At 41.4% G+C, this 15541-nt stretch overlaps 2 protein-coding genes and 1 pseudogene across 2 annotated transcripts; 2 read left to right on the top strand and 1 right to left on the bottom strand.

Annotated features, from left to right (window-relative positions):
* Positions 1-130: 130 nt before the first annotated feature.
* On the top strand, positions 131-1549 carry LOC107981187 (annotated as a pseudogene).
* LOC100119186 (venom serine carboxypeptidase-like) lies at positions 652-4338 on the top strand. Its single transcript, XM_001602954.4, has 2 exons — positions 652-2973; positions 3096-4338. The coding sequence occupies exons 1-2, from the start codon at positions 2716-2718 to the stop codon at positions 4215-4217; spliced, it is 1380 nt and encodes a 459-aa protein (XP_001603004.1). The 5' UTR covers positions 652-2715; the 3' UTR covers positions 4218-4338.
* A 472-nt stretch (positions 4339-4810) lies between these two features.
* On the bottom strand, positions 4811-6854 carry Ppt2 (palmitoyl-protein thioesterase 2). Its single transcript, NM_001159917.1, has 4 exons — positions 6639-6854; positions 6025-6274; positions 5799-5917; positions 4811-5514 (listed from the first exon to the last, which is right to left on the bottom strand). The coding sequence occupies exons 1-4, from the start codon at positions 6798-6800 to the stop codon at positions 5161-5163; spliced, it is 885 nt and encodes a 294-aa protein (NP_001153389.1). The 5' UTR covers positions 6801-6854; the 3' UTR covers positions 4811-5160.
* Between the last annotated feature and the right edge of the window lie 8687 nt (positions 6855-15541).

The raw sequence follows: 15541 nt of genomic DNA on the forward strand, positions 1-15541 counted from the left end.
ATATGACAAAGCCTTATATATAGTAATACGAGACGAACAGTGTATTCTCTTTGCAACGCGTAAAATCATGAAACAAATGATTGTTATTGCTTTCATTATCGCGTATTTCTTTGAGAACTCAGCCGCTTAAATTAAAAATAGTGACAGTGGAAAGCTTCAGCGGCTGTATTTGCCACCAGCAATCGAAAGTGGGAATCTCGATGAAGCTAGACAACAAGCATCGGTTAAAACACACTACTTTCAGAATGTCGAAAGTTACGCTGGTTACCTCACGATTAATAAGGAGTACAATTCCAACACACCTTCTTTTGGTATTTCCCATCGTAGGTGATAATCGTTTTTTTATTAGGTTGTTAAATTATTTTTTTACAACGTACACAATATTTTCAATGCAGGAACGTTCAAAAAACGCTCCAGTCTTGTTGTGGCTTAAAGTAGGTCCCGGTGCGACTTCCATGGTTGGCCTTTTTGAAGAAAATGGACCGTTTCTACTGACTGACAATGAAACAATTGCACTGCGTGAATATTCCTGACACAAAGATCACCATATAATTTTCATAGACAACACCGTTGGTGTAGGATTTAGCTTTACCGACGACAATGCGGGTTATGCTCGTAATCAGACGGATATTGGACGTGACTTACTGGAAGCTATCGTGCAGTTCTTCAAGCTGTTTCCCGAGCTTCAAGAAAACAAATTCTATCTCACGGGTGAATCTTACGCTGGAAAATACGTTCCAAGTGCTGCGTACGCAATTAAGAATTACAACGCAAGAGCAGACGTTCCTTTCAAAGTAAATTTAAAGGGTCTCGCCATCGGCAACGGTCTTGTGGATGCGTATTACCAGTTCAGATACTGTGACCTTTTGTACAACATCGGTCTCGTCGATTCTAACGGTCGAGATCAGTTGCAACAAATGGAAGCTCGAACGCAAGCTCTCCTTGAGCAGAAAAAATACCTAGAAGCTGTAATCGAAAATGACTAAGTATTTTTGAACATGTTCACTCAATCCCCTTCAGTGTTTGAGAGTCTGACGGGATACAAAAACTACCAAAATCTATTTGTAAACCAGAAGAATAAACCACTATATTATGTCGAATCCTTAAACCGACAAGATATTCGCGAAGCTTTGCACGCCGGAGACCGAGAGTTCTTCAGACGCAACGGTAGTATCGCGAACGATTTCAAAGCCGATATGACGCAGTCTATGGCACCGATTCTTGCTGAACTGTTGCAGCATTACAGAGTATTGCTGTATCACGGCCAGTTGGACGTCATTATCCCATACCCGGGAACTCAATAAGATATGATTAGACATTTGGATTGGACTGGTGTTGATGAATTTGTGAAATCGGAGAGAAAACAGTGGTGGGTGGGGAAAGAATTGGCTGGTTATTCGAAGACTTATGGGAATCTTTCAGAAGTTCTTGTTAGAAATTCTGGACACTTGGTCCGTGATGACCGACCGGAGTGGGCCTATGATTTAATCAAACGGTTTACTCATAACCAACCTCTGTAAAAACGAATTAAACAACTTCAGAAGTTCTTGTTAGAAATTCTGGACACTTGGTCCGTGATGACCGACCGGAGTGGGCCTATGATTTAATCAAACGGTTTACTCATAACCAACCTCTGTAAAAACGAATTAAACAACTTGTATTGCTTGTCAAATTTTTAGTGCTTATTTTACTGTTCTTTTTATGACTGATTATTTTGTTTATGATTGTATGACGTATATTTTTCGCACATACACTGTGCGAGTGAAAATTTTTTGAAAGTAATGTGTTGTAATGAAATAAACAAAACATACGCAAATTTATATCGCGATTCAAGGTCATTTTTTTCTTATCGCCCGTATAAGTGATATTATATTTGAACAAAACTAATGTTTGAAAATTAAAACAAACAAGAAAACCTTTTTATTATTCATACCACAAAACACCGAGATCGATTTTACTGAATGTACTACTTTGTATTACTTTAATATGAATAGCGTTTTTACTCATAGAATTTTACACAGTTTTTATACATTTCATTTTAAAAGATTATAAAACTATTTTCAGTTAATTATTTAACTTTTCGAGTAGAACAGCATTTAATAATCCTCAAAAGTATGATGATTATATTTTATTTTTTTGGACTGCTGTTCGAATATTTCATTTAATTGAGACACCCTCACATGGGTAAGCAGAAAAAACATTTGCTTACATTCGGTAATAAACTGGATAAAACATCTTCGTGAAAAACAGGAAAGTACGTTTTGATAGCAAAATTTAACAGCGAAAGAGACAGTGCATATCGCAATAAAGAAACTAAATGAGCTATTCTATAATAAGGGTGAGGTGTTCGGCACGAGACGGAAACTATATAGTAGTGTTCAAGACAGTTCCTTTAAGTCTAAAATTTGAATTCTCTGATACATGGTTTATATAGATATGAGAGAATGAACAGCGCCAAAATCCCGTATATTAAAGTGAATATTTGATAGCTGTCTAAAGAATTTTCCGATGTGTGTGTGTGCATTACGAGATTACTTTTTTCTTATCACCCGCATGAACTATTATGTTAAACGAGCTTATCAGGTTGAAAAATTTTAGTAAATAAGTAAACGCTCATTTCATGTTAGTAATACGTATAAAATCACAAGTAAAAGTGGCCTCAAACCAATTGCATGTGTCTCTTTACAAGTGTGGTTTCGGGAATTCAGTAAAATCATGAGACGAATTATTTCTATCGCTCTCACTTTCGCGTGTTTCTCTGCAAACTCGGCGATCTCAGTTAAAAGTAGCCATAGTGAAAAAAATCAGCCGCTGTACTTGACAAAACTAATTGAGAGTGGAAACTTCAATGAAGCAAGACAAAGAGCATTAGTTAAATCCCAGCACTTTCTGAATATCGAAAGCTACGCTGGTTATTTCACTATCAATAAGCAGTACAATTCCAACACGTTTTTCTGGTATTTTCCATCTCAGGTAATCATCATTTATTATTTTTGTTTTTTAATTGTTTTTTTGCATCGCTTTAATCAAGTTGATTCTACTGCACGTTGACGATTATTTTATTATAAAAATAAAATTCTGTATTTTCAACGCAGGAACATCCGGAAAATGCTCCAGTCCTATTGTGGCTTAATGGAGGTCCAGGCGGGTCATCGCTAATTGGTCTTTTCGAGGTAAATGGGCCATTTCTACTGACTGACAATGAAACCATCTCACTACGCGAGTATTCCTGGCACAAGGATCACCATGTTATTTACATAGACAACCCCGTTGGAGTCGGATTTAGCTTTACCGATGACAACGCGGGCTATGCTTGTAATCAGACGGACATTGGACGCGACTTACTGGAAGCTATCGTGCAGTTCTTCAAGCTGTTTCCCGAACTTCAAGAAAATGAATTCTATCTCACGGGTGAATCTTACGCTGGAAAATACGTTCCAAGTGCTGCGTACGCAATTAAGAATTACAACGCAAGAGCAGACGTTCCTTTCAAAGTAAATTTAAAGGGCCTCGCCATCGGCAACGGTCTAATGGATGCGTATTACCAGTTCAAGTACGGTGACTTCTTGTACAACATCGGTCTCGTCGATTCAAATGGCCGAGATCAGTTGAAACAAATCGAAGCTCGAACGCAAGCTCTTCTTGAGCAAAAGAAATACGTTGAAGCTGTCATGGAAAGCGACCAAATACTGTTGAATATGTTTACTCAATCCCCTTCAGTGTTTGAGAGTCTAACGGGATACATAAACTACCAAAATCTCTTGGTAAACCAGAAGGATCAACCACATTATTACATAAGATTTTTGAAAAAGCAAGTTATTCGCGAAGCTCTGCACGTCGGCGATCGAGAGTTTGTGAGATACAACTCTAATGTTACGGCTGATCTGAAAGCAGATATCACGCAATCCATAACACCGATTGTCGCCGAACTGTTACAGCATTATAAGGTACTACTGTATCATGGACAGATGGACGTCATTATTCCCTACCCGGGAACTCAAGAGTTGATTAGACATTTGGATTGGACTGGTGTTGATGAGTTTGTGAAATCGGAGAGAAAACAGTGGAGAGTTGGATTCGAGCTGGCTGGTTATTCGAAGACTTACGGGAACCTTTTGGAAGTTCTGGTTAGAAACGCTGGACATATGGTTCCCGACGATCAGCCGAAATGGGCTTATGATTTGATAAAACGATTCACCCATAAACATTCATTGTAAAAATAAAACGAGCGTATCATGCTTGACCAGTTTTTAATGCATATGTTATCGTGTGTATCATTCAGCGATGTGCTTGAATGCATGAATTCGACGACTAATTATATTACGTACACTGACGAAATGTCTTGTTTGTCTTTCTATACAGCCCACATATTACTAATCACAAGCTATGTGGGTGACAATGTTTCGAATAGTATATCTTTATGAAATGAAAACAATACCTACTCGCTATACAAGAATTTTAATAATATCTACTCTATACTACCTGCATAAGCATAAGCTGTTGTTGTTTAAACAGCCTATGGGTTTGAAAATGAAAAGAACGAAACAGGAGTTCGATATTCAGAGAACATTACACAGTAATACTATAAATGAAAAATTTTACGCTGCTACTTCTACTTATAAATTTATTCGTTCGAGAATAAATTAAATATGAAAAATTTGTGGATGCTAAACCATTACCAACAGAAGTTCTTTTCTGTACTTGAATTCTAAAAAAGGAAAACTTTAATTAAATTCTCTAAATGGCTTGAAAAGCCTTATCACTTATATTTACTTATGTATCAAATAAGCACTGAAGTCCAAGTTACAAATTTTGGGATCCACAAGTTTTATTTTAGTAAATTTTGATTAATCATTTAGCATATTGAATTATAGTAAAACTCAAATGTTTACAATACATTGATCAAAAAATAAATTTGTAAATGTACGCAACTCATGGTCGCAGTCGACAAATTCAATAAAAATATTATATTATACGCAAATTAGCTACTTAAAATCAAATCTGTCGATCGATACGTCGTTCGATTACGCGCCAAAACGGGCGCGACAGTCTTTTTCTTGTATAGAGATATATCACCTTATGAGATTAATGTCATTTTTGTGCATATCACTGTTCTTCAGATCACAATGCGAAGGTTGCAGCTAGAATCTTCTCGTGCGCTTAATCTAAGTGGGGTAAAATAAATTGATCTACTATTGACACGTTTTTGTGCCACATGAAATGCGGGATACCCGACACTGTGTGCATCACAAGCTTCTTTTGTTTATCCAGGGTTTTCAAGCCGATCAAGTCGTTCTTGTACTCGTCCCTGTCGCGTAGCTCAACGACCGTTTCGTTTTTGTCGTAGAAACCAAATTGACTGCTCTGCCAGGGGGTGATCACACCGTCGTCGGGACCTCCTATGAGCACCATCTTATTGAGCTTCTTCAAGCCTTCCTTGAACGTTGTGGTATTTGTTGTGATCTTCTCGTTGTTAACGAATGGTAAAAATCTGCTGTATTTGTAGTACAGTTCCTGGAATAAATAATTTATTTATATTTAACGAAATTGATGAATCGCTTATTTGAAATCCTTATAAACTGGCATACGAGCTGAGTTTGATTGAAAATAACTACAGCTCCACAATAAGCGATAAATGCGATAAACATGTATCGAGTGTATACAAGTGCGGTTTCAAAATAACACGAATCTTTCTTATAGCAGCGAACAAGTTTTTTAAGTCTACGCAGAGAGTTTTTCTTTAGAATTCCAAATTGCAACTGTCAAAGACCAATTATAAAAAAATGATTCATCCACACCTGATGATGCGGGTCATTCCAATAGTTTCCAACGCTCGTGTGCTGTCCGACCTTCGAGTAAAACAATTCGTAGGCAGTTTCGCAGACCAGATCAGGAAATATTAAATGCAGAAACTTTGCTAGATAACAGATGTCGAAATTAGTATGATATGATACGTACGTCAAGCGATTTTATCAAATGTACGTATAACGTGCGATCGAGTATTATTGAATGATATTGTCGTACTTCCGTATTGACCGGCTTGTGGGGAACTCAGCGAGATGAAATTCTTGACATTGTGCTCTGGAAACCTCTGCAGTATAGCCCTGGCGAGCAGTCCTCCCTGACTGTAGCCGAGAAGATTTATGCCCTCGGGAAAGGCGGCACCTATGGCTAATATGTCCTGGCCTATCTCCTCGACTTGCCTCCACATGGGCTCCAGACTGCTCCAGCCTGCGTACCTCACCGTGTTATAAACTTCCGTTCCTGGGTGCATCTATAAATTTTTTTTTTTAATTAATACCAGCTAGATTTTTTGAAAATGTTTTGAAATTCTAACTCTTCATCTCTCTTCATGTCGATTACGTCGGCTGCTGCAAGTGCGCACATGAATTGATAATAACCACACGCGACATTCCCGACACTCGAGAAAACCACAACAATCATTATAAATTAGAACAGCACGCGAGAGACTATCTTTAAATCAAAAACTGCGATAGAACAAACGCAAAGAGCCGCGCGCAGCCAATTCAAAACAAGCTCCTCGCACAGATACTGGATAACGCACACAAACGAAAGATACGACAAAGACGACGCTATGCACTGCATTGAGAGAAAAAGATGCATAAAACTTCGCCTACCTCCTGTATCCTCTTGGTGATGAGCTCCATACTGTCGCTGCCGGTGAGGACCCCGTGGATGACGGCAACGGCTCGATAGGACTCCACAACATTGTTTGGCAGTATCGCGATCGCAAAGAGCGCGAGAAAAAGGAAGGAAAAATTGACGTGTTGTCTTGACATTGCGGAGCACAAAGCCCGACGGCTGCACGCCTCTATCTGTCTACACGCTACTGCAGGGGCCTACAGCTGAGAGTTGTTGCGTACAGTAACCCCGTCAATGAGTGACCCTGATGCTTGCGCCTTTACTTTCGATGCGAGCGTTCGAAGAATTAGGTTTTGAAGCCATGGGTTGGTTGTTCGAATGGTGGTCTAGGAGGGATCTGTCTTATCGGTTGTTGAGAAGTGATCGATGGTTGGTTTGTCAGGTAGTTGGTTTAGTGGGAATTGGCAATTGTTAGTATAATTACAGAGACTTCTGATGAGAAAAAGTTTTTAAAAAATTTTTAAAATATTTAATGGTGGTTACAAAATATAGTACAAAGTTATAAAAAGTTATAATGAAAAGTTAATCTGTATGAGTGTCTCCGAAAAAACGAATCGAAATATCGAAAGCAACGTGCATACAAACCGCAAATTATTATTTTTTTTTTTTTTGTTAGTTTCATTTTCTCAGCAGGAGTTTTGCAAGTTTTCAACCGTTGAGTTATAGGTACATTCTTATACTTATGCATCATTCCGGACATTGTTACGAGACATTATCAAAATCATTTATTAAAATAATCAGTAGAAAATTTATCACAAACATGGTGTATATTTACACGATTTTTAACCATAAATGCCATGACAATAAGGTGAATTTTCTACCACGTTGCGTGTGTCATAATATTTTATTGCTATTGTGTTAGCTTCGTTTACCTTGCAAACCAACTCATAAAAAATGTCCCCAGCACCAACTATATTTTTAAGCACCCCTCAACCGCAAAATTAACTTTCCCAACGTCCCATCAGCGCTGATTTCTCAAGAAGCTCGAAGAAAACTATCTCAATCTTTCCGCAAGCTCATATCCCCCCCGAAAGCTCACGCGTCTCTCCAAAGGCCTCATAACGAAATCTCCTCTCCTCCAGTCTCTGTCCTCGAAATTGAAAAGCCCCGGAATGCCTGAGCCGCGCACGCACACACCCGCACAGCTATTACGTCGACGTCGTCTTTGGTGCGGCGGTTCTGGTATGTCCTCTGCCCTTAATCCTTGCCAACAACGCGCTCGAGGGTTCAGAGGCGGGGGCGAGGCACGTGGCCTTACGCCGCCATACATCACCACGGGAGCGACTCTGACAATTCGCAGAGCAGCAGCAGCGGCGGCAGCACAGCCGCATTGTTTCGGGCTCCCGTCATCGTCGCGCCCGCGATTATCACGCTTTCGGTGTGCCCTTTTATGAGGAGGGGGATGACGATGATGATGCGAGGAATAGGGTGTATTAGGCGAGTCCTAATCGCTCTACGCCTCGGCGAAATCCTTCCTTACTTTTGCTGCTACTGCTGCCGAGGGGGTAACAGTCTTTGTCGTCAGGTGCTCCTTTTTTCAATAAAATAAGCAACGGTACAATAGAAAAAAAACGCTGCGAGTAGTTCCTATCTTCGGCTTTAATTTTTCGGCCGTAGACGGAGGCGATATTAAACCTTTTTTCCTCCGGCAAACGACGTCGTAGACTGTGAGGAAGATTCGCGCAGGGCAGTAGCGCGGCTGGAAAAGCCATTCGGCGCGAGCATCGGAGCGGCTCTGCTTTTTTGCGTTTAATCAAGGATATTCGCGGTCCGCTGCTCCGAGTGCAGTATTTTACGCGAGAGGAATAACAGAAGAGCCGAAAACACACACGCGCGCGCACTCATAGGCAGTATATAGTAGCGGCTCGCTTCTCATCTCTTTAATGGCTCGCGGAGGGCTGTTTTTTAATTGTTTTTTGCGCGAGGGTTGATACTCGGCGCTCGATAAATCCTCGTCCCTCTGATGGGCCGTGTTGTAAATCTGTATACGAGTTGTTTAGAGGAAGGATCGGTGTGTGCATAAATTTTGTTTTTGTTGTTTGTAAAAAACAACAACCTTTCGCGCGAGAGAAAACGGTTAGCAAGCCGAGTTGAAAAATCACTCGAAACCCCGCCGCCGACAACCCGAACAGTCCGCAGGGCGAAAGCTCGCGAAATAAGCGCAGAGAAGTGTACGCAGCGGGCTGGCGCGAGAAAGACAGACGAGGGGGAGAGAAGAGCTCGGGAGATTAGCGTTAATTACAGAGTCCCGGCCCGGGGTTGGCTCTCTCTCGCTCTCCCGCTCTCTAGGTATATTTGTCACTCGGCTGTGCGGAGCCGCGGCTCTGAATATTAATAACCCACCCCCGAGTCTCTCGCGGCGATGAATTGCGCGAGACGCGACGCTTCTCATTATCTCTACTGCTTGATTTTATCATTTTGACGTGGATATCTCGAGAGCCAGGAAGAGAAGAGAGAGAGAGAGAGAGAAAGAGAGAGAGAGAGAGAGAGAGAGAGAGAGAGAGAGAGAGAGGAATTAATCGAGGCTCTCGATTTGCCCTGTGTTTGAGGCTTGTATAGCGGAGGGTATGCGCGTATTATAGGTATACATTATATGACGCGGTCTTTTTATGGAGCGAAGCTGACGCGAGCGGATCATCCGCCTGGATTACCGCGACGCTTTTTATCTCGGAGTTGCGCGTCTTTCTTTCTTTTGTTTTTTCTTCTTCTTATTCTTCTTTTTGTGGGACAGTCATGGGTTGGTTTATGACGGCTTGTCGTACTTTTATGAGTTTGATTTGCTTTTCGGTTTGACGATTAGTTTTCGGATGGTGACACGTGGGATCGGCTCGAAAGGATGATGTGAGCGTTACGCGTGTTGTTTATGAATGATCTGGCGCGTTGACTATGACGTAACTTTCTCTGAATTCTTTTTTTAAAGTTATAAATATCTGAGGTCTATAATATGGATCAAACATACAACTTTTTTTAACGTCCACGTGCGAATAAAAGTACAGTACGCGGCAGTTTTAACCATTGATTTTTCAATGAATCACTAATTATTCTATTCGTCCTATGCGCATTTTTGCTATCAATTATCAAAACAAACAGAAGGAGAAAATAGGTGAGCACTCAAAACCTGTTGAAAATCAGGATGTGAAAAGATTAAAACCTACATTTTAAACATTATAAGTATTTAAAAGTAAATGGTATCCTCACAGAGAATTAATTGATGGATTTTAATCTTTATGCAAATCAATTCTACAGATTTACACTTAATTGTAATGCTATCATTTTGAGGATATCAATCACTTTTTAATATTCATAAATTTTAAAATGTAGGTTTTAATCTTTTCACTTCCAGATTTTCAACTTTAGGTTTAGAGTGTATTCTCTACCATCAACGCTTCGACTCAAACGAAGCTTTTCCGAGCTCAAAAAACATTTTAAAATTTCCTTGCAACAGATACTAAGCAATACCTTCAAAGGACCGAAACAAATATCCTACCAGACAAGTCCACCGGCTTTTCAAAAACCGATATACCTCCCCGTTTAGATGCCAACACAGCGCGGCGTGGCTAGAACAAAGAATAAAAAATAAATAAACCCTGCAAAATTTCCCTGAAGGAAAGGCGCGCTCTCCCCCTCTCGAAAATAAAAAGTCAACCGCTCACACACACACACGCGCCATAGATCATAGCTAGAGCTGCGCAGCGAAGCGCCATATACGTATGTGCGGATAAAACCGCGGACCAATATCTCAAAGCATATAATTCGAAGCCGTAAAAGCGCATATAAAAGCTCGCTCACTCGGGGCTGCACACTACATTCCCGCGAGTAATCCCGCAGCTCTCTCGCGGTCGGATACTAAAAATTCGGTATTCCTCCCTCTCTCTGGTGCGCAGCGACGTGTCTCCTCTTCGAAACTGCCGTCCCGCGCGCGCGGGCGCTTTTCCCATCGCAGACGAGGACGCGCTGCGGCGCGAGGAAAAACGAATGGAAACCGGATAGATATCGGCTAACGCTCGCCTTCAGATATTCAAAGTCGCCGATAGTTTATTCATGGCCGCGCAGCGCCGGCTCCTTATAGCTATGCCCTGCCGCAGCCGCCACAGTCACGGGAAAGATATTGGAAGAGCGAGTCGCCCGACCAATATCGCGGTGAACTGTCCCCCAGGGGCGACTCGCTCAGAGATATAGAGGAGGAGCTGCGGCGGCAACCCTTGGCATATCCTCTTTTCTCGAGAGTGTCCCCCACTTTGACAGTCGCCAGCGTTCTCTCTCTCTCTCTCTCTCTCTCTCTCTCTCTCTCTCTCGCCAATAAAATTCAAATACACTCCCGCGCGCTCTCTTTCGCTCTGCATGCTAAATTATCACATCCTCCATTACCCACCCTCGAGAGAGAGAGACAGAGAGAGAGAGGATCGAGCTGCCTCTACGTGTGTTACACACAGCTAGCGCGCGACGCCATTTTTCCGAGAAAAAGTTTGCACGACGCTGGGCGTGGGATTTTCGAGCGAGAGGAGTTTTGCGAATTGGATTTTCGCGGGTCGCTCCCTCAGTTTCTCTCTTTTTCGTCGGAAAATTTGTTCGCCGAGTGGATTATCTTGCGTGCATGAGCAGCTACGTACACGCGCAAATGAGATTCATCGGAAATCTCTTTTATCTTTCGTATACCGCGTAATTTGCATATAGATTGGACGAATCTATTAAATTCGATTGTGTGACGGCGGCACAAAAGAACGACGGAAATTACTCATCGAAACCGCAAGAAAAATAAAGAACTCGCGTACATCCATCTCGATAACGCGCGCGTCATTACCCACCGGAGCCGTTTTATTATATATAATGTATCCCAGAAAAAAAATAGCGTATAGGTATATAAACTCGGCGGTGATAATTAACGGCGCACAGTCGTAACCGCGATACTCCCTTGGCAACAGAGGAGGCTTTTCCCGAGGAACACGCCCCAGATTTCGACATTACTCAAGCGGGATCAAGCTGCCAAGTGTCGGACGACGAGCATTGTTCGGCCGCCTCGTCCTTCCGCCCGAAATGCGCTTCCGCTTTCGTTCTTCGGTTGTGTGTGTAGACACACTGGCGCGCGGTTTGGAAATAATGGGGCAAGACTCGAGAGGGTACGCATGGGGTGCGAAAAATCGCCATTTTTTCTCGGCCAAGGTTCGATCGGTCTGACGGATGATTTTTCACGGGGATTTCCTGCTCTGCCCGAGGATTTCGCTCTTTCGTCTCTGGATATACAGAGGTTTTCGAGGGTCGGTTCACGCGCCGACACGGGAGATTTGAACGAAAGCTTTCGATTTGGCTTTCAAGGTTCTAGTGAGGCCATTAGGATAGATTGCTTGCAAAATGTTGGGATGAGTTTTTTTTATTGCAGTGTGTGAGAGACTACTGGGATGTTTGTGTTATAGTGTTATTCACTCGGTATTCTCAGGCATATGATTGACTATCTCATCTGGACGACAAGTATGAGTCATTCTACGAGAAGTCGGACACTTTACGGTCGAAAAATTAAGGTATTGTATTTTTGAGGGTACTCTAATACCAAACCAAATTTTCTACACGCGTTTGAACATGTGAATCGTGAAGAAAAAGAGTAGCACCTTCAAACCATATGCCAGCAAAAAGTTACTGGCCAATTACTATATCGTCGCTCCCTATACGAAGAGTAGCACTGTTCAAATTTACCCTCATAAGTAGCACAACTCATTTGACGCACGCTAGACTAGCACAACTGAAACTTTAAACAATCAATTTCTATACAAATTTCCCGACTTTTGCGAAACTGCGTGCTGCGCAGCGCAATTCGGCCAACGTACAAAGTATATGTCGGAAGATAGGGATAAATGAATTAAAATTATATCGTAAATAATTTTAACCAGCCAAACAGTTAGATATAATTTTATATCATATTTTTATTGCAAATGCATCTTTATGAGTTACAGTTTAGTAGAAAAAATGTAAAATTAAAAACAGTACATATTATGTTGAAATAGGAACAACGTGCGAAAACGCAAATTTCGCACAAGGCTTCGTTGGTTCTATGCTCAGTCGTCGATTTTTTAGAGTTTAAAAACTCGAATCCTCATGCTTTCTCGATCTTCTGCCAATTCGGCACATCGTTCTCGTCCAAAAACCAAACGATATTCTGGGTGATCAAGTGTTGCGGGTCCTCTACTGGAAGCACCTCGCACATGAGGCTAGACACGGGCCGTTGGAATCTGTCTCTGTGCACTGCCCAGTTAATATTGGACCTAAGCGTGGGTTCGTAATAGGGGAAGCGGTGCATTTGCCCCTCGAAATTTCTGAGGAAGTCCTCGTTCCTCACGTACCCTAACAGTACGTTTCGCGTACTGTTAATAAATATGTCGAAGAAAGTTACACTGTTGACCACGTTTTGTTCCATCATAGCCCTCAACTCGACTCTGCATTGCTCCAGAAGTTCCAGTAACTCTTCCTTCTTTGCAATCAATTTGTAATCTGCTTGGCAGATGGCCACCCCTTTGGCTTCGAGTCTTGCTAGAAACTTCACCATGATCCTGGCGGCAACCTGGCTCCTGCGCTCTACAGCCAACCTGAGCATCATGTCTCTCGTTTTTATTGTAGTAGATCGCGTAGTGAAGTGGTGACTTGCCGCTGAAGCACGTTACGTTGATTTTTGCTCCGGCCTCGATCAGCGCAGTGGCGACCTCTTCATGTCCACCTTTGCAAGCGATGTGCAGAGGATACAGACCTAGTGTGCAGTGCGACTTTGAGCACAGAGACACAGTATATCTTCAAACTCTTTATTCTTTTAATTGAACTTCTCACTGACATTAAAAAAAAAAAAACTAAATAATATTCACACATTTTATTACTATTTTAAATAGGGTTAGGGTGCCACTTTTCAATACACATGTTGTAATACTACACACTCTTGGTAATGATTAATTTTTACTAAAATTTCTTGCTAGTTATACTACATATATTTTATCTGTTATCAAGATTTCCACATTTCATTTTAAACACCTCAAACATTTCTACCAGGGTTATGAGTTATGACTGTTTTGAGGGTTATGAATTTAAAGCGGTTCTGATCTCGTTGCCTAGGCAACCAACCAGCAACCAATCAGAATGACGTATTAAATGCTTCATAACAAAGGCCATCATTTTTTAAAGAAAGGAATATAGTAATTTTTCCTGCATATATAGTAAATTTTAATATCTAGTTTTCTCAGTGTACACAACGAAAAATAAAGTTTCGTCGAATTTTCATCTTCTTATCCGTATAAAAAATATAACAACATCCAGTGTCAAGGTGACCATTTAAATAAGACCTACTATATCTCGACTAAGGGAGATATCGAATGGGAAAGAAAAAAATCAATCTACCAGCACCTCGAGGAGGCTATAAAAAATCTTACAATATCTTACAACGTAAGAACCCTGTTTAATTAATAGTTATCGCGAGACTTCGAAGATTATTGGCAAGAGCGTCAATATCAGCGCGCGATCGGTTTTCTCGTCGAGTCTCGGCGATCGTTAAAAAAGTACCTCGTCGGCGGCCGAACGACGCGCGATTAAAAAGAACATCGAAGAAAAAAAATCTAATACTGCTATTGTCGATACGGTAGTCGGTAGATTCTTATTGATCGAGTAAAAACACGAGTGTACGAGAGTAAAAACGAGCAAACAAGCACGACAACGTCTAGCTCACATGATAATACAGTGCGCGCGAGGCGTCGTTCGGTTATGGCAAAAATCGACGAGAAACCCGATCTCTCTTTATACACGTTTCGCTTAAATTTTTTCTATACGTATCTTCGGGCGGCGACCTCGCGGACAGCCTGTATGTGACATCGCCATAACAGCCCTGAACTCTCCTCTCTCCCTAAAGTGCGAAGTTTCTCTTTGACACTTGCGCAAAGAAAGCCCAGCCGAGATCGGTATAGAAATCGGTATCGAGAGTTCGACGCCCGCGAGTTTGAAGGAGGCCTTCGAGAGACTTGCCCAGGAGGTAGGTTACAAGATCGTCCCAAAAGAGACTAGAGAGGCCTCAAGGTCGAGGGAGAAGACGCACGAGAAGACCAGGAAGATCAGGATCAGCAGCGGGGACTGCGTCGAGTTCACCCTTAAGATTCGAATTTGAGCGCGGTTTTTCATTGCTCTTGATGTATACAGAGCGGAAGTTACCAAATTGTCTATACGGCGAATTCGAATCTCGAGCTGGCGAGCTTTGCATAAGTTTTTTTAGTCAATTTTGAATGATATTACTCTGTATTAGAATTAGTTCAGTTTAGTTGTTTATTAATGTTAATTAGATAGACTCATCAAATTAAGGCGCATACTAATTATTAACTAAAAAAAATGGACGTAACGAGATTCTATCCTCTGATCTATCATCGGTGTTCTATACTGAAAAGCCTTCTATATTTTTACGCAAGCGTATGAAGCTCTGTATATTTTCCTCCCGCATGATGATTATACATTCGATGTCTTTGATTAATGCGTGTATCGACAGCCGATTATTCCATTTACCACCTAATAATCTACCTTATATACTATACGATGATCATGTAACATGGAGAACTTTGTGCTTCGAGGCGGATGAAAAAAAGGGATAAATAAATAAAAACTAGAGCAATAAGGACGACTGAAAGATTTAAAAAATTCAAATTTGCGATTCGTAGTTGCTACCGTATAACGATAAATGGCACATTATCGCTTCCTTGTTTCCCTCACCAGAATCTGCTAGCCGAGTGTAGATATAGCAGTATGTTGCTATCTCCAATCCACCTTCTTAGGTCTGCTTGGGCTGCTCACGCTATAACTGCTACAGCGGAGTGCATGTTATTTCGTACGCTTTCCAAAAAATTCGATAGTCTTCGAAAAGACAACA

Source organism: Nasonia vitripennis, chromosome 5 (assembly GCF_009193385.2).
Source record: "Nasonia vitripennis strain AsymCx chromosome 5, Nvit_psr_1.1, whole genome shotgun sequence".
Taxonomy (NCBI): Eukaryota; Metazoa; Arthropoda; class Insecta; order Hymenoptera; family Pteromalidae; genus Nasonia; species Nasonia vitripennis.

Coding starts and splice junctions, on each gene's coding strand:
- LOC100119186 (XM_001602954.4), top strand. CDS start 2,716: ATGAGACGAATTATTTCTATCGCTCTCACTTTCGCGTGTTTCTCTGCA. Junction 2,974..3,095: donor TCTGGTATTTTCCATCTCAG/GTAATCATCATT, acceptor TTTTCAACGCAG/GAACATCCGGAAAATGCTCC.
- Ppt2 (NM_001159917.1), bottom strand. CDS start 6,800: ATGTCAAGACAACACGTCAATTTTTCCTTCCTTTTTCTCGCGCTCTTT. Junction 6,275..6,638: donor TCACCAAGAGGATACAGGAG/GTAGGCGAAGTT, acceptor AAAAATTTATAG/ATGCACCCAGGAACGGAAGT. Junction 5,515..5,798: donor GGAATGACCCGCATCATCAG/GTGTGGATGAAT, acceptor TATTTATTCCAG/GAACTGTACTACAAATACAG.